The sequence below is a fragment of the Melanotaenia boesemani genome, chromosome 20, assembly GCF_017639745.1.
Source record: "Melanotaenia boesemani isolate fMelBoe1 chromosome 20, fMelBoe1.pri, whole genome shotgun sequence".
NCBI lineage: Eukaryota > Metazoa > Chordata > Actinopteri > Atheriniformes > Melanotaeniidae > Melanotaenia > Melanotaenia boesemani.
Window position 1 is genome coordinate 28,829,753 of NC_055701.1, and position 18,925 is coordinate 28,848,677.

Here is an 18,925-nt window from a genome sequence, read left to right on the forward strand (position 1 = left end):
ATAATGCTTCACTCTCAACCGTATAAGTTGTGGATAAAATATTGGCCCTATAATTAATTTCTTTTCATTCTTATCTACATTTTGCAGAGCGTTCCACCTTTTTTAAAACTGGAATTTTTTGTTTAGGGTATATAAAAATGATCCTGGCAGTTTTTATTGTTTCTGTTAAAATTAAATTAAATCTTAAAACCTGGAATTAAAATGGATATTTGGGAGTTTTTGTCATTCGATTTGCACAACATGAAAACAATCTTGATGACAGGAAATGTTTGTTACTGTAATACAAACAAAAAATGCATTAAAAACAACCTTAGAGCATGAAGTCACCCTCCATCCCAGTCTCACGTCCCTGTACCATCAATTCTGACCAGTTGTGCAGTCCCAGCGTTTTTATTTTTTATTCATGCTTTATCTGAACCTCTGTCCATTACAGGTATCAAGGAAGCCGGAGTCTATCACAGCATTTAGCAGGTGAGAGGTAGGTGCACCTGGACAGGTCACCAGTCCATCGCAGGGCCAACACAGAGAGACAAACAACCATTCACACTCACTCTTACGGAGAATTAAGAGTGACCAGTTAACCTAACATGCATGTCTTTGAATGGTGGGAGGAAGCCGGAGAACCCGGAGAGAACCCACGCATACACGGGGAGAACATGCAAACTCCACACAGAAAGGCCACGCCCCCCAGGTTCAAACCCCCCAGCCGAGGCTCGAACCAGCACACTTGTTGCTGTGAGGCTGCAGTACTAACCACCACACCACCATGCAGCCCCAATGTTTTTAAAGGAAAAAAAAACATCCCCGGATTATGATGCTGCCACCACCGTGCTTCACTGTCAGCTGGTGTTCATGGGCTGATGAGAGGTGTAGAACTGTTCCAGACACATTTGTCTAGTCTCATCTGACCAGAGGATGTTTTGACATTTGTGAGGAGTCTCCTAAGTTAAATGTGTTTTTTATTAGTTTCTATAAAAGTTGTTTTAAGCCCAGCTAAGCCAAGCTCTTTCCACTCTGTGATTATGGATTTAATGAAGGTCTCAGATATTTTTTATAACTCAACTTGGAGAGTTCCTTGTTCTTTATGGTGATTCTTTGGTGATGCCTTTTGATTTCTTTTTTTCATTTCACTTCACAGATTTGGTTCATTTTGTGAGATCCAGCTGAATCTTGATAAATTATTCAGTAATTGAATAAATTACAGGTTGTAACACAAGGACACCAGCAAAAATGCCAAGGGGGTGAATAGTTTTGTAAACACTCATAGATGAAGTGTGCTTACACAAACACACACGGAGGTGCTCTCTGTTAAACCGTCAGCAAGACGTTTAATAAAATGTTGAGGTTTCATTTTTTACAGCCCTGAAGGAAAATGACTCATTTGACAGAAAATGAGTATTTGACTGGCCTGTGAAGTAAACTCAGGAGAGTAACTAGTTAGTTAATTAGTTATGTTTTCTACCTCTGTAGCCATTTGAGGCTTATGGGACATCTGTGTTAGTAATACTGGACATGCTATGATGGCTGCTTTCATGTAAGTATTCCCTAATTTGGAGAGGAGTGATGGATTTTGTACCCATGTTAAGTAAAGTAAGTAACATTTTAATTATATAGCACCGATCAAGATAAAAACTACAACATGCTTCACAAAGAAAGACAAGAAATAAGAACAAATTCATTTAAAAAGTTTAATTAAAAAAATTAAAAAGATGTTTATAGCTGCAACAACTGTTAAATCATAATCTGGTTATTTGCTTTTCTGGCATCATGTCTTACATGTCAGATTAGTTTCCTCCTCCACTGTTTCAGCCACAACAAGGTAAAGTTTAGGTGTTCGCCTCCTTCAACCATCCTACACACTGCTGTGACTGACAGCAGGGGGGAGTATTACTCTACGCTGCACACAACCTGAGGGATTCACGCACCTTTTGTCTGTAAGAAACAGCTCACACCTCAGTAAGAGTATGACTGAAAGACTAAAAATCTGTGGCAAATTTATATTATCGTAAAGTTTAAAGCTGCAAACTGAACCATGCTTACACATGAGAGCTATTTAATTTTACCCATTATTCTAATCTGACCTTTAAAGGTCAATCAAAATTATGGAATACATGACTCATCTGCAAAAAAGAGGCTAAATGAGACTGAAAGAGCTTAATTTCTAACCTACAGTGAGACTGAGGATGGCAGAATGCACTGACTCAAACTTATGCTGTCATGTAAGTTTTTCTGTTTTTCACGTCTCACTGAAGAAACGAAAGAAAATGGAAACCTTTACTCATTTTCTCTCTGGAAGGATGTCATACTTGACGGATGTGATCAGTGCAGAGACAGTCGTCTCATTTTAGAACATGTGGGTGATGCTGGTTGCCACTCTCAGAGGCTGGCATCGGTTTACAGCCAACACTGTGCCAGAATAACTGTCCTCCAGCAACAATAGCAGCTGGCATGGATTCTCAGCATGCCAACAAAGGCTGCGGGATTCAAGATAATTGTGCTCAACATGAATATGGACGTTATAATGTCCGAACTTTGACTCGTGGGGACTTGCTGCAGATGCTCCGGGGAGATTTTATGCTAGTAACTGTTTTATATTTCTGGTTCTGGAAATGGTTTTGATCATCTGTAGGGTGACTTAGTAACAACACACTGCATGTTTCATCAGCAATGTTTGAAAGAAAAGGCTTGAAGGAATGAGTTCAGTTTGACAAAACTGAGTCTAACAGGGGCAATGGTAGCCTAGTGGTTACAGAGATGGACGTGGATCTGGAGGACCTGGTTTCCAGTCGCAGTGTGGGCCGCTGAGCAAGGCCCTCAGCCCCCAACTACTCCCAAAATCTGGCCTGGCAGCTCCTAGTTTATCTAGGATGGGTTAAATGCAGAGATGAAATTGCCCAGCTAGGATTAATGAAGTTAACTAAATAAATAAATGAAATGTAGAAAGATGAGTGTGTAAAGAAAAGCATCACATTTCCAACATGATGATGATCTGGTGATCTGGTCTAGAACCAGGACAGGTGGAGGGCTTTACCTCCATCCAGAAAATGTTCAGGGTAGCTAGTGAAACTCTGCCCCCTGTAGTTACAATACACCTTAAATGATTCAGTAGGAAAATGTGACTATGTTTTACTTAAAATTATGATATAATGTAAATATAAGATACAATAATCTAAGGCTACAAAACGTATTTTTTACAAACATAATTCAGACAGATTTGAATTTTTTGCTGAGAAAAAAAATTACACAGAAAAACCTAAAATATTGACATGATTTCCAATATTCTTCAGGACTAATGATCACACCAGATATAAAATGAGTTTCCTGTGCAGCAGAGGCCTGTGCCACGGCACGCTTTGCTTCTCTTTGTGCTGTTTTGGTGCTTTTTCTACGTGCTGGGTGTAAATGTACAAAGCCAGATGTACGCTGTTGACTTGAGGCAACAATGCATCACTGAAGTCAGTTTTTTGAGGATTGGAGGCATTTTGGGGTCTTTTTGTGGTGTTGTGTAGTTATACCACATTTTATCATTTTGTCACTTACTGGCAGCAGGCAGCTCTGCCAGTGAACGCCTCATCCCTGCAGCTGTTGGCATTCATGATCATCCTGGCACAGACTGCACACTGGCACCAACTGATAAAGTATCTCTGCCTTCTCTTTTTCAGGCTGCATTTCTTACTGCTGAGTATTTCACTAACAACATTAGAGCAGGTACTTCTAAAACATCCTACAGATTTTACAGCTCATATTCCATAAAAAGTTGGGATGCTGCATAAAATGTTCATGAAAACAGAACGTTTTCTCTTCATTCTCTTCAACACATGTTTTATTCCCAGTAGAAGATAAACAACAGGTCAGATGATGAAACTGAGACATTTCACCATCTGATGGAAAATATGAGCAGAATGGGACAACATTCTTCTCCTAAAACTCCAGCAACTGGTCTCCTCACTTCCCAGACGTTTCCAGACAGTTGTCAAAGGAGGAGGAGGAGGAATCTGATGCAGCAACATGTCTGAAAAAAATGGAACAGGAGCAACAAGAGACTGGAAAAGTACCTGGTACAAACCAGAAACACCTGGAGGAGCATTTGACAAATAATCAGGTTAACTGGCAACAGGCCAGTAACATGACTGGTATAAAAGGAGCATTTCAGAGAGGCAGAGTCTCTCTGATGGAAAGCTGGACAGAGGTTCACCAATCTGAGACAAACTGGCTCTAAAACTGTGGAACAATTTCAGAAAAATGTTCCTCAGATGTTGAAGATCCTCCATCTACAGTGTAGAATATCTGAAAAGTACATGGAGGTTTTAGAGCAACATCTGCTCCCATCCAGACAACGTCTCTTTCAGGGAAGACCTTGCAGATTTCAGCAAGACGATGCTGAACCACATCCTGCATCCATCACAGCAGCATGGCTTCACAGGAGAAGAATCCGGCTGCTGAACTGGCCTGCCTGCAGTCCAGACCTTTCACCAGTACACAACATCTGGAGCATCATGGAAGCAGAAATCCAGCAACCAAGGTCCAGGACTGTAGAGCAGCTAGAATCCTGCATCAGACCAGAATGGGACAACATTCCTCTCCTAAAACTCCAGCAACTGGTCTCCTCACTTCCCAGATGTTTCCAGACAGATGTTAAAGGAGGAGGAGGAATCACCTGGAAACTGCACTTTTTCAAGTCAAAGCGTGTATTGGTGTAACTTCCCTGAAAGTCTTTCTTTTGAAGACGGTTTGAAGAGTTTTTCCGTCTTTGTTCACAGCAGAATCACCAACAAGGGTAAACTTTTGCATTTGATTTTAATTTGTTCCTGCGATTTCATCATCACAGGAGGCTATTTGAATAAGCCAGCCCCTCTTCCACGTCTAAAGTCATGCTTTAGGTGTGGAATGATATAATGATATAAAGTCATGCTTTAGGTGTGGAATGATATAATGATATAAAGTCATGCTTTAGGTGTGGAATGATATAATGATATAAAGTCATGCTTTAGGTGTGGAATGATATAATGATATAAAGTCATGCTTTAGGTGTGGAATGATATAATGATATAAAGTCATGCTTTAGGTGTGGAATGATATAATGATATAAAGTCATGCTTTAGGTGTGGAATGATATAATGATATAAAGTCATGCTTTAGGTGTGGAATGATATAACGATATAAAGTCATGCTTTAGGTGTGGAATGATATAATGATATAAAGTCATGCTTTACTGCTGACGCAGCTAATGCTAATGCTAATGCTAATGCTAATGCTAATGCTAAGGGCCGAGCCTAAAAGTTTAACCCCTGCAATGTACAAATGAGTCCCGTGTTTTCTTTTGTATAAGTGGGGTGAAATGCTCTGCCACGTAAAATTTTGTAAACATTTGGTTTAAATGTGCTTCTTCCACCATCTCGGTATCTTCACTCTCAGGCTCGGAGTCTGGTTCAAACATAAATGGCTGAATTCTGTAAGCTGTTGCTCGGTCAGGTCCCTCACCATCACCAAGCTGTTGATGTTTTGAAGTCGGACGTACTGTGCATGCACTGGGCCAGCTCCCCCCTTCAACTCTGGCCTCCCTGCGGCCAATCAGCTTGCACCTCATTAACATTAGTCAAAAACTTGCATGAACTCTCACGAGACAAAGTTGTGGTATGAGCAAAGGATCAGAAGAAGCTCTATTTGATTTTTTTTTTTGTTTAATAAGTCTTCAAAACGATATTTAAAGACACTTAGAGGACAGTGGATACATGAAAAGATCAGGTGATGACACCTTTAAAAGAAGAGGGGATAATACACGATGCTGAACATCACCCTGGAACTAGTTTTCTGGAATGTATAACCCTTCACCTGTAAATTATATAAAGCGAGATGAGAAATGACATACTCAGAGAATTGTTCATGTTTTCATTATTTTTCTTTCTGTATATTTCAGTGCTCTCTTCACTTTCTTTTTCTTCCATCTCTATTTCTTACAAATATTCTGATATATGGTTTTTTTTTTAATAACATCCAACTGCTTTTCTTCCTTTCATACGTACCTGAGTTTTCTTTCGACTCCGACTCAGAGTCTGAGGTTTCTGAGGACTCTGAAGTTTTCTCTGGCAGGTTTGGCAGCTGAGCAATGTCCATGGGCGTGTCTTTATACTCTGGATTACTGCGAAGCAACACATTTGTTGGTTACATGTGTAACATTTGCTGATATATTTATAGTTATTTATTTCTAACATTGATAAGAGATGAAAGAAACATTCTCCCTCTCAGAATGAGCTGGAATGCGCATGTGAACGTCTTGACATGACTTAACTGAGTTTATCTCTAACCTGAGAACATAGTTGACCCAGATGATGTTCTTCTCACTGGAATTCTTGGCATTGATGGCAATGGTGGCACTGGACTGGATCCAGATGTAACCACCGTTCTTCTGAATCCAACGGTAATACTTAGTCACACACTGACCTTTATTCAGTACTGGAAGAGAGGCAGAAACAGAGAAAGAGAGAGAAAACGATAGGTGTTTAATTCAGCTTTGGTTTCAAAGTCTGAAGAGTCGATGTCACCAGAAACAGAAAACCTCGATGATGAGCAGGAGAGTTACAGAGGAACAGAGATATGAAGATGAGACAGAGGCAGAAACATCGTCAGATGTCATGTGACATCTGGCTGAGAGCTCCTCTGCTGCTGCCATAATTAATCACACTCACAGCCAGCCTGTGTGTGTGTGTGTGTGTGTGTGTGTGTGTGTGTTCTGGTCATGTAAGTCTCCAATAGCTATGTAGCCATATGCTAACACTGCAACATTATCTGCATCCCAAAGAGCGATTCAGAACTACATTACCATGATATATCTATCTATCTATCTATCTATCTATCTATCTATCTATCTATATATATATATATCCAAACATTAGCCATATTTCTTCAACCTAAATGGTTGTGAGCTTCCAGTAGCAGAAGATATAAGATCTTCATATTAGAGCAACATTATATAGCAGTGAAGTGAAGTTTCATGTGGTAGTAGTGGCAGAAAGATAGCACTGTTTGTGAAGACGCTCCAGAACTCAGTCTGAGACCAGGTGGAGGTTCGTTCTGACCACTGATTCAAAACATATTTTCCATGAGGACCACTAAAGAACTACCAAAACTGATTGGAGAATGAAGGTGTGGCCCAATAAGTAGCTTTTGTTGCATTACTACACATATATGCTTTGAAATATTGTTATTAAGCAGATTTTGATGACCCCCACTTATTCACTTTCTCACCCAGTGTTTTCAGGCTCCCGCTGGTTCCATGTGGACGAAACCTCCAGATGATAAAACCTCACCTCGTCTCTGTGTTACACCCTGGACATTTTACCAGTCCATCACAGAGATGAACAACCACTCACAACTACTTTTTTCCACCATGCCGAATGTCACCCTGGAACTACTTTTTACACCGTGCCGAACATCACACTAGAACTACTTTTTACACCGTGCTGAACATCACCCTGGAACTACTTTTCACACCGTGTCGAACATCACCCTGGAACTACTTTTTACACCGTGCCGAACATCACCCTGGAACTACTTTTTACACCGTGCCGAACATCACCCTGGAACTACTTTTTACACAGTGTCGAACATCACCCTGGAACTACTTTTTACACCGTGTCGAACATCACCCTGGAACTACTTTTTACACCGTGCCGAACATCACAATGGAACTACTTTTTACACTGTGCCAAACATCACCCTGGAACTACTTTTTACACCATGCCAAACACCACCCTGGAACTACTTTTTACACAATGTTGAACATCACCCTGGAACTACTTTTTACACCGTGTCGAACATCACCCTGGAACTACTTTTTACACCGTGTTGAACATCACCCTGGAACTACTTTTTACACCGTGTCGAACATCACCCTGGAACTACTTTTTACACCGTGCTGAACATCACCCTGGAACTACTTTTTACACCGTGCCGAACATCACCCTGGAACTACTTTTTACACAGTGTCGAACATCACACTGGAACTACTTTTTACACCGTGCCGAACATCACCCTGGAACTACTTTTTACACAGTGTCGAACATCACCCTGGAACTACTTTTTACACCGTGTCGAACATCACCCTGGAACTACTTTTTACACCGTGCCGAACATCACCCTGGAACTACATTTTACACAGTGTCGAACATCACCCTGGAACTACTTTTTACACCATGCCGAACATCACCCTGGAACTACTTTTTACACAGTGTCGAACATCACCCTGGAACTACTTTTTACACCGTGTCGAACATCACCCTGGAACTACTTTTTACACCGTGTCGAACATCAACCTGGAACTACTTTTTACACCATGCTGAACATCACCCTGGAACTACTTTTTACACCGTGTCGAACATCAACCTGGAACTACATTTTACACCGTGCTGAACATCACCCTGGAACTACTTTTTACACCGTGCTGAACATCACCCTGGATCTACTTTTTACACCGTGCTGAACATCACCCTGGAACTACTTTTTACACCACGCTGAACATCACCCTGGAACTACTTTTTACACCGTGTCGAACATCAACCTGGAACTACTTTTTACACCATGCTGAACATCACCCTGGAACTTCTTTTTACACCATGCTGAACATCACCCTGGATCTACTTTTTACACCACACTGAAAATCACCCTGGAACTACTTTTTACACCGTGTCGAACATCACCCTGGATCTACTTTTTATACCGTGCTGAACATCACCCTGGAACTACTTTTTACACAGTGTCGAACATCACCCTGGAACTACTTTTTACACCGTGCCGAACATCACCCTGGAACTACTTTTTACACAGTGTCGAACATCACCCTGGAACTACTTTTTACACCGTGTCGAACATCACCCTGGAACTACTTTTTACACCGTGTCGAACATCAACCTGGAACTACTTTTTACACCATGCTGAACATCACCCTGGAACTACTTTTTACACCGTGTCGAACATCAACCTGGAACTACTTTTTACACCGTGCTGAACATCACCCTGGAACTACTTTTTACACCGTGCTGAACATCACCCTGGATCTACTTTTTACACCGTGCTGAAGATCACCCTGGAACTACTTTTTACACCACGCTGAACATCACCCTGGAACTACTTTTTACACCGTGTCGAACATCACCCTGGATCTTCTTTTTACACCATGCTGAACATCACCCTGGATCTACTTTTTACACCGTGCTGAACATCACCCTGGATCTACTTTTTACACCGTGCTGAACATCAACCTGGAACTACTTTTTACACCATGCTGAACATCACCCTGGAACTTCTTTTTACACCATGCTGAACATCACCCTGGATCTACTTTTTACACCGTGCTGAACATCACCCTGGAACTACTTTTTACACCACGCTGAACATCACCCTGGAACTACTTTTTACACCGTGTCGAACATCAACCTGGAACTACTTTTTACACCATGCTGAACATCACCCTGGAACTTCTTTTTACACCATGCTGAACATCACCCTGGATCTACTTTTTACACCACGCTGAAAATCACCCTGGAACTACTTTTTACACCGTGTCGAACATCACCCTGGATCTACTTTTTACACCGTGCTGAACATCACCCTGGAACTACTTTTTACACAGTGTCGAACATCACCCTGGAACTACTTTTTACACCGTGCCGAACATCACCCTGGAACTACTTTTTACACAGTGTCGAACATCACCCTGGAACTACTTTTTACACCGTGTCGAACATCACCCTGGAACTACTTTTTACACCGTGTCGAACATCAACCTGGAACTACTTTTTACACCATGCTGAACATCACCCTGGAACTACTTTTTACACCGTGTCGAACATCAACCTGGAACTACTTTTTACACCGTGCTGAACATCACCCTGGATCTACTTTTTACACCGTGCTGAAGATCACCCTGGAACTACTTTTTACACCACGCTGAACATCACCCTGGAACTACTTTTTACACCGTGTCGAACATCACCCTGGATCTTCTTTTTACACCATGCTGAACATCACCCTGGATCTACTTTTTACACCGTGCTGAACATCACCCTGGAACTACTTTTTACACCACGCTGAACATCAACCTGGAACTACTTTTTACACCATGCTGAACATCACCCTGGAACTTCTTTTTACACCATGCTGAACATCACCCTGGATCTACTTTTTACACCGTGCTGAACATCACCCTGGAACTACTTTTTACACCGTGTCGAACATCAACCTGGAACTACTTTTTACACCGTGCTGAACATCACCCTGGATCTACTTTTTACACCGTGCTGAAGATCACCCTGGAACTACTTTTTACACCACGCTGAACATCACCCTGGAACTACTTTTTACACCGTGTCGAACATCACCCTGGATCTTCTTTTTACACCATGCTGAACATCACCCTGGATCTACTTTTTACACCGTGCTGAACATCACCCTGGAACTACTTTTTACACCACGCTGAACATCACCCTGGAACTACTTTTTACACCATGCTGAACATCACCCTGGAACTTCTTTTTACACCATGCTGAACATCACCCTGGATCTACTTTTTACACCGTGCTGAACATCACCCTGGAACTACTTTTTACACCGTGTCGAACATCACCCTGGATCTACTTTTTACACCGTACTGAACATCACCCTGGAACTACTTTTTACAGGTGTGTTGCTGCATCAGATTCACCATCAGCTCATATTTTCCATCACATGGTGAAATGTTGTTGATCTTCTAGTGAAGATTGTTTTCTGTAATTATTGGCATTTCACACAGAAACCCAACCTTGAATAACTCAAACAGAACAGAGGTCTAGGTTTCTAGACCACTTGTTAGCCTGATAAATCTATCCAGAATAATTCATCTATATCGCACATTTCCAACAACTCATGCTGAACGAAGTAAAACTAAAATAAATAGAATGCACAATAGTGATGCAATTAAATAGTTAAAACAATAAAATAAAATAACTAAAAACAAGACTAAAAGCAGGTTCTGTGCTGGACTGGTGACTTGTCCAGGTGTACCTGTCCAGGTGAACCCGCCTCTCACCTGCTAATTGCTGGGATAGGCTCCAGCTTCTCCGAGACCCTGAACTGGAAAAAGTGGTATAGAAAATAGATGGATAAAAACACTAAAACAAATTAAAACAAATAAATGTTTTGGTCAGCTTGTGCTAAAAGCCAGTCCATGAAAGTGTGTTTTCACTAGATTTATTTTATTTCACTCACTGGCAGGTATGACATCATCAGCTATCATTACATTGCCGGTTGCTTCAGACCACGTGGTTCTTGCTGGATTGCGAACAAGCAGCAGCTCAGAAAGATTAGAAGGAGCTCGGCCATTAAATGACTTAAAAACAATAGTAAAATTTGAAATTGGATCTTTTTTACAACAGGAAGCCAGTGCAGAGATGCCAACGCTGGAGTTATTTGCTCCTTCTGGTCAGCAGGCGAAGCAACTGGACACGACGGTACAGAATAAATCGTTGGTCCATTACTGCAAGGAGCTGATTCAAACCAGACAATGTTGTACATGCTGCTGTGCACCAGACAGCGCTGTGTCAACGTGACTGAGCCTACGATTCCACAGGTGTCCCCTACCCCTGCTCTGCCCTGTGACTGCATGCTGGTAATTAATTTGGCTAAATTAACCACTAAAAGCTATCTTAAGCAATATATATATATAGGCTGAAACAGTAACAGTGAAAGACAAGAAGCGAGGGTCACTTAATTCATGTTCCTCTCCTCAGTTTAATTACAGACACAAATAGGGTTTCCATGTCAGAGAAGAGAGAGCGAAAGCAGGGTGATTTATATGAAAAGAAGGCCAGTAATTAAGAACTATTAGGAACTAACAGCATCGTGGAAGACGACATCTGCAGGGCTGCAGAAACTGACTTTGGTCAAACGGCTGCTGCTTCATTCTCCCTTTGCCTCTTCATGGACAGAGATGGTGGGAAAATAACTTGTTTGCATGGTGAGGAAGAAACGGTGAGAATGTGTCACCTTGACTGCGACCTTGTTTTGTTTGTATGACAGAATAAATAATGACAGTGACTGCAAGCACAGACACACACACACACACACACACACGGATGCAGATTTGCAGAAGCATCTCAGCTATGCCCGTTCAGATGACTGCAGCTCCTCAGAGAGCAAATCAGTGTATCAGCATGTGAGTCACACAGGTGACGTTAATGCATCAGGAGGCAGTAAAAGTAAATATGATACCAGTAAAAAAACACACCTCAACAATATGGGTTTACTGGTTTTAATGTAAGGATGGATGAAGTGATGGAGCCATCTGAAAGTTCTCTGATTGGTCCATCTGGGTTTTTTTAAGGCTGCGAGGAGGAGATCCAGTGTGGGGGTTCAGTCTCAGGATGTCAGTCAGGACCCCCAGATGGCAACTGGAAAAAAATATTAAATGATTGATATAAAGACAGAGTGCAGGTGGGGTGAAAGATGAGGGATGAAGAGGATGATGGAAGGGTGGAGAATGTATATGTGAGGCAGATGGAGAAAGGACAGAAGGATAGGATGGACAGCTGAGGTAGTGGAGATGGAGGGGTGGTGGAATAAAAGAGGGGGAGGATGGTGAATTGATGAGGGAGGAAGGTTGGAAGATGAATGGGTGAGGGAGGGAAAATGAAACGATAAATAAATGAGGTAGTGTGAGGATGAATAAAGGAGGGAAGAAAGGATGGGTGAGGGGGAAAGGAGGGATGATGGAAGAATGGATGAATACATGGATGAGTGAGAATGAACGAGGATGGGATGAGGCGAGTGGGGTGGCGAGAACGAGGCGAACAGCTCTGAGTGGATGATGAAGAAGGTTTACCAGGTGATTCGAGGTGGGGGTGTGGCCTGGGGGGGTGTGGCCTCCTGACTTAACAGGGAGCACGGTGTTTTATGTTCAGATTGTTTCATGTTTATCTACATTCATAAGACGAGTTCTGTAAGGAGCCTTGAAATAGCTCTCTCTCTCACACACACACACACACACACACACACACACACACACACACACACACACACACACACACACACACACACACACACACACACACACACACACACACACACACACGTTGTCATCCTGAAGAGACCAGAAGAATCATTGCTGAGAGAGAGGTTGGGCAACGGTACAGTCTGTACTGATGTAAAGTTACATTAACACCCTTTAATGTGGCCATGACATGTTTTTATCCAGGAAGGGACTGGTACACAGATAAATCCTTAATCAAGTTTAAATTATGGACATCAGGTGTATTCGTTTTAGCAGCAGTGAGCTGGGTTAATGTCCAAACACATTAATGTGCATGACATATGGCAAATCAAATTCATGAATTTTTCATAAGTGGTCAAACCATTTGTGAAACAGTGAGACTGTTCTGGAGCTGCAGGAGTTTCTACTAGTCAACACACGAGCAGTAACTATCCGAATAATTTATTCATCCTAAAGGGAATGGTCTGCAGAAAAAATTAATAGAAGACAGAAAAATGAAGTGAAAGTAAGAAACACAGGTGCTGGAATAAATAATAAATATAAAAATAAAGACATTAACAATCTCATAGAATTTTTACTGTATTTACTTCTAAACTAGTGGAGCAACTCCCAAAACTGCATTAAAGAAAACTAACTAAACTAACTACCTAAAAATAACTGTTAAAAAATTATAAGGCATCAAAAATAAAATAAAATAAAATAAAGTTACAGCAGCAAAGGACTGTCTTGCTCACAAGTCGCATGTTCCTGAAGGTCCGTGGGTAGAAACTTCTTTTGAAGCATTTTTTCCAACTCCTTATTCTCCTGGTCCAGGTTAGAGGTTGAGGGGTGTCTGCCCAGGGAATGCGAGGCCAAGCAGGACATCCCTTGGCCTGTTCAGACACTGGGAGCTGGGATCACCCTGGGATCACCCTGGGATGTCCTCCATGGGAGGCCATGGAGGACATCCCATCTGAGCTCTCAGAATGAAGGAGAAACTCTGGTGATTGTGTGGGCATGTGAAAATGTTTCATGTGTTCCTTAATGGAGACAACTTTTAATGGTCAAAGTCCACGAGCCCCAGGAAACAATATTTTCAGCATAAGTAACCAGGGAGGGGTGAAAGGTGATCTTTATGGTCGCAGCCTTTCTGTGTCAAAGTTGTGCTGGCTGTCTGCCTCACAGTTAACCCCACTGTCACTGGTGGTAGATTACTACATGTGTCTTGTTACCCAGCATGCAGTGCCACAACAGCTTGTCAGCGCAGGACCCTGCTCTGATACAAGCTACTAGACTGGAAAGTGTGCTGAGAGGTTCCCATATTATCATTTCGCACGCCACACCAGGCCAGATGCTGATGTTAGCTTATGAAGGACAGAATCATGTAAAGAAAGCAAAGGATAAGGATTGGTGGCCTGGTCGCCACAAGGACTGAGCTTCCAGCTACACCAGACGTCCATCGATGTTTTATGGCTCAGGTCATCAGGTCAGTCCAAAAGAAAAGACGTAGAAATCTGGGACGTGTTTGGACGTCTGACACAGATTAAATTGACCCTAAAGTTAACCCCAGTTAACACAGTTAATGACTGTCTGACCTCTGATCCGTCCGTCCGTCCGTCCGTCTATCTATCTATCTATCTATCTATCTATCTATCTATCTATCTATCTATCTATCTATCTATCTATCTATCTGTCTATCTATCAGGCCAGCTGCATGGTGGTGTAGTGGTTAGCACCACTGTAACATGGTTGTAACATAGTTAAAGGGTCGCTGGTCCGAGCCTTGGCTCGGTACTGTACATGTTCCAGTAACGTGTGCGTTCTCTCTGGGTTAACTGGAATTTATAAAATTCCATCTTCTCATTGGAATATGCATGTATGGACAGTGAAGCAACGTTTGTATATAAACAGACTTGTGCTGGGTGGGTAATCCTCGGCTGACCCCCACTCCTGATGCATGTGGACCATTTCCATCAGGAGAGCCTGCTTGTACTGATTATCACTGAAGGGCACATCTTGAGAAACCCAGCATCAGCAAATATCATTAAATGGACAAACTGAGCTTCATTCACAACTCACAGCATCCCAGGGTGCACTGTGGCAGACACGGCACACATGTCCCACCAGACTGGCCTCAAGCAAACCGTGATGAGCTTAAAGTGTTCCTTATGGTCTCTCAATATTTACTAGAGTAAGGAAAGATCCGGTCTATGAGCAAAATGAAACAGCTGATGTTGGGAAGATATGATAGACTCAATGTACAGTAAGACCGTATGTAACTTCTATCAATAACTTCTATTTCTTTCCATCTCCCTCACTGGAAAAAAACAAGGCTGGTCATCATTGGAGCTAATCTCACTGCAGAGTGGGATCCAGTGGTGATCCCATACAGTCTGGGACTGAACTTCATCCTCCAAAATGACGACGCTGGTCCCTACACAGCAGGTTTATCTGAGACCACCTCCAGAGGATGAAGGACCCGCCTGCAGTCCTGACCTCAACCCCATTTAATACTTGTGAGATCATCTTGGGCTGCTGTTGGTACCAGAGAGACCAACACAACCACACTGGCTGTTATCCAATCAAATAAATGACACCAAACAAGAGTCAACAGCAGAATAATCTGTTGGCAGAGAAGATCTGGACACAACCCACATCCTCAAGTCCGCTGCTCATCCCACACATGCATTTTCCTCACAAATATGGCTCCATTTAAACTGGAAATAAAGAGACTTTTAACAGTATAGGATTTAATACAAAGAAGCTTTGTTACAACAAAGAGACAGCACACCAAACACTCATTTACTGACCTTTTGCTAAATTGATAGAGTATATAAAGCTGTGGCACATGTTACATGTGCAGTGAAAACCATTGCCATGTTGTAGCAATGTTCTGATATTTAGTTTTGGTTTTCTGTTGTAATTTCACAGTTTGAGATAAAATATCACGTCATATGCTTTCTTAAAATAACTTTTCACCTGAGTAAGACCTGGATGAAGATCCCTCCTCTTTATCTTTCTGAGCTTGTCGATGACGCAGCACTGCTCAGCTGCTGCAGTCACAGAAGACAACCTCTCCTCCACCTCCTCCAACCTCACTTAGGAAAATAAGCCCCAGCAAAATCGGCAGTTACCTGACCGTTGTGAGTGCTCCTTCGCATTCATAGAGAACCAATCAGAAGGAAAAACAAAAAGTAATTGAAGATGTAAAAAACCTGCCTGCAGCTTGGAACCAAACCTTAAATTAAACTGGAAGACTTGAGGAGCTGCAGAGAACTGTTTGATCATGTCTAACTGGAGCCATCTGCATTTGGCTTCCATCAGGCTTGCTGTCCTTGCTGTGTGCTTTTATTATTTGGCATTCTCCCTAAACACATTCAGGGCATCAGACAAACCATGAAATGCTGTGCAGCTCTGAATGCCTCCTCAGCTTTTACCGCCACTTTAAAGATCCTACTGCTGCAACAAACAGCTTGCTGCAAATCATCCAGACAAGCACTAAAAGGGACACCAAACCTAAGCCTAAATGTGTGTGGGTGTGTGTGTGTGCAGCTCAGTGAGTGCATTATTAGGCCTCCTGACAGGGGTAATAAGATTGTAGAGCTGTTGTGAGAGAGCTTTTCAAAGATACAAGAGAGCAGAGATTCTCTAAGTGGCCTTAAACTTTGAAAGGTGAAATATGATCAGTGTAACGTTTTTACAGGTAGTACAGAGGACATCAAGTCTTTCTGTGGAACAAAACATTATCCAACAAGTCAAAACAGACTTTAAAAGTGTGACTGAATGTGTCATTGGACATGTTTGATAAAACTTTGCTGATCTTAGCACAGAAATAAAAAACCTTCCAAATTGTTTTTGTGGTTTATTCAGTGAATGCTGCAGCATCTTTATTCTAAAGGAAGGATCCAGTTTCTTGTTTTCAGTTACAACTCTTACATCTCAAAGACGTTGGAACTGTATGTAACATGATGTCAAACCCTGTAGAACACAGAAACCAGATCAGATGATGAAACAGAGACGTTTCACCATGAGATGAAAATATGAGCTGATAGTGAATCTGATGCAGCAACACGTCTGGAAAAAGTTGGAACAGGAGCAACAAAACGCTGGAAAAGTACCTGGTACAAACCAGAAACACCTGGAGGAGCATTGGACAACTAACCAGGTTACCTGGCAGCAGGTCAGATGACTGGGGATAAGGATGGGTATGAGGAAGTTAGTCAACCAGTGCGTCATGAATGAAAAAAAATCCAAATTTCTGAAGACGGGCGTGGCCCAGAAACCACCATACTCAAGTTCAAACCAATCAGATCGTAGCTGGTTACACATCGCGCACTCTAATTTTTATTTTTAAGCAGAAAAGAATAAAACTTTATAAATTCAAAAATGAAAAACTACAGTGTGGAAATAATTCTACAAAACACCAAGTGATTTAATGTATTTATGAGTTTTGTTCCCTGCAAGGAGGTCGGTCCATCTGCAGGGTAATAAACAACCTACAGAGCAAAAGAGAAAGCATATTTATACTTTGTGTGTTTAACAATAATATAATGGAGAGTCCACCTGAAAGCACCAGCACGAAGCAAATACGAGACCCTAGATGAGGAGGCCTGCTGTGACCCAGCTAATGAGATTTAGATGGCTCCATGTTTACACTGTGATGCATTTACAGCAGCTTCGCCCTCTTTCTTCAGCCACTTCTAAAGGAAAGCTGTCTCTGTGCCTCTTCTATGTTTTTTAGGCCATGGTGGCATGTTACCCAGGAAACGGGGCGGGTTATGTCAAACATGTGGACAACCCAAACTGCGACGGACGCTGCATCACCTGCATTTATTACCTCAACAAGAACAGTAACATGACTGGTATAAAAGGAGCATTTCAGAGATGCAGAGTCTCTCAGATGGAAAGATGGACAGAGCTTCACCAATCTGAGACAAACTGGATCTAAAACTGTGGAACAATTTCAGAAAAATGTTCCACAGACTTTGAAGATCCTCCATCTCCAGTGGAGAATATCATCAGATGATTAAGAGAATTAGGAGGAATCTCTGTGTGCATGGGACAAGGCTGGATGCTGGTGATCTTCTGCATTAAAAGCAGACATGATTCTCTACTGGAAACCACTGCATGGACTCAGGAAGACTTCCAGAAAACCACAGCATGGAAAGCATGGACAGCATGTCCTGCAGACTAAAGAGGAGAGGGAGCATCCAGCCTGTTATCAGTGGACCAGTGAAAAGCCTGCATCACATATAAAAGACCCTACCAGACCACCTGAGAGGCCCACAATCTTAAGAAGTTTTAAGTGAAACTTGAAAAAACTTCCTTTTGAAAAAAGCCTTCTGCTATATACTCTGTTATAGATTCTTTATATTCCTGTTTTCTGTTGCACTTTGAGATTCCCTGTAATATAAAGTGCAATACAAATAACATTTATTATTATAATTATTATTATTATTATTATTAGTAGTAGTAGTAGTAGTAGTAGTATTATTATTATTATCTCTGTTTTCTATAAAATGATAAAAATGCTGTTTCTGTTCTACTGGGAAGGAAACATGGCTTGATGAGATTTGGAAATTATTGCATTCTGTTCTTATTGACTTTTCATACACTGTCCCAGCTGTTTTGGAACTGGGGTGCAAAATTTACTGAACAGGTGCTCCTGATGATTATTCTTTTTAATGGCTGCATCTTTAAATGGGGACAGAAAAGGCTGGAAAGAAACATGTGGATGAAGGAGATTCAGCTTATCAGGTCAATCATCAACAGATCTGTCATGAAAAGAGCACCTTAGAGAGGCAGAGTCTCTCAGAAGTAAAGATGGCGTCAGGATTCTCCAGAACCTGGATCTATACATTGTGAAGTAGTTTCATGTTCCTCAACATGTGTCACCATCCTGATGGTGTTTATTTTTCCAGGGAA

General features: G+C 41.7%; 1 protein-coding gene across 3 annotated transcripts in view; it reads right to left on the reverse strand.

Annotated features, from left to right (window-relative positions):
- LOC121630907 (neuronal PAS domain-containing protein 3) overlaps positions 1 to 18,925 on the reverse strand; it is a 378,679-nt gene that overhangs the window by 9,253 nt on the left and 350,501 nt on the right. For all 3 annotated transcript variants that reach the window (XM_041971452.1, XM_041971453.1, XM_041971454.1), the window contains exons 10-11: positions 6,306 to 6,453; positions 6,024 to 6,139 (exon numbers count right to left, since the gene is read on the reverse strand). In XM_041971452.1, coding sequence (XP_041827386.1) covers positions 6,024 to 6,139; positions 6,306 to 6,453 — 264 coding nt within the window. The remainder of the gene's footprint in view (positions 1 to 6,023; positions 6,140 to 6,305; positions 6,454 to 18,925) is intronic.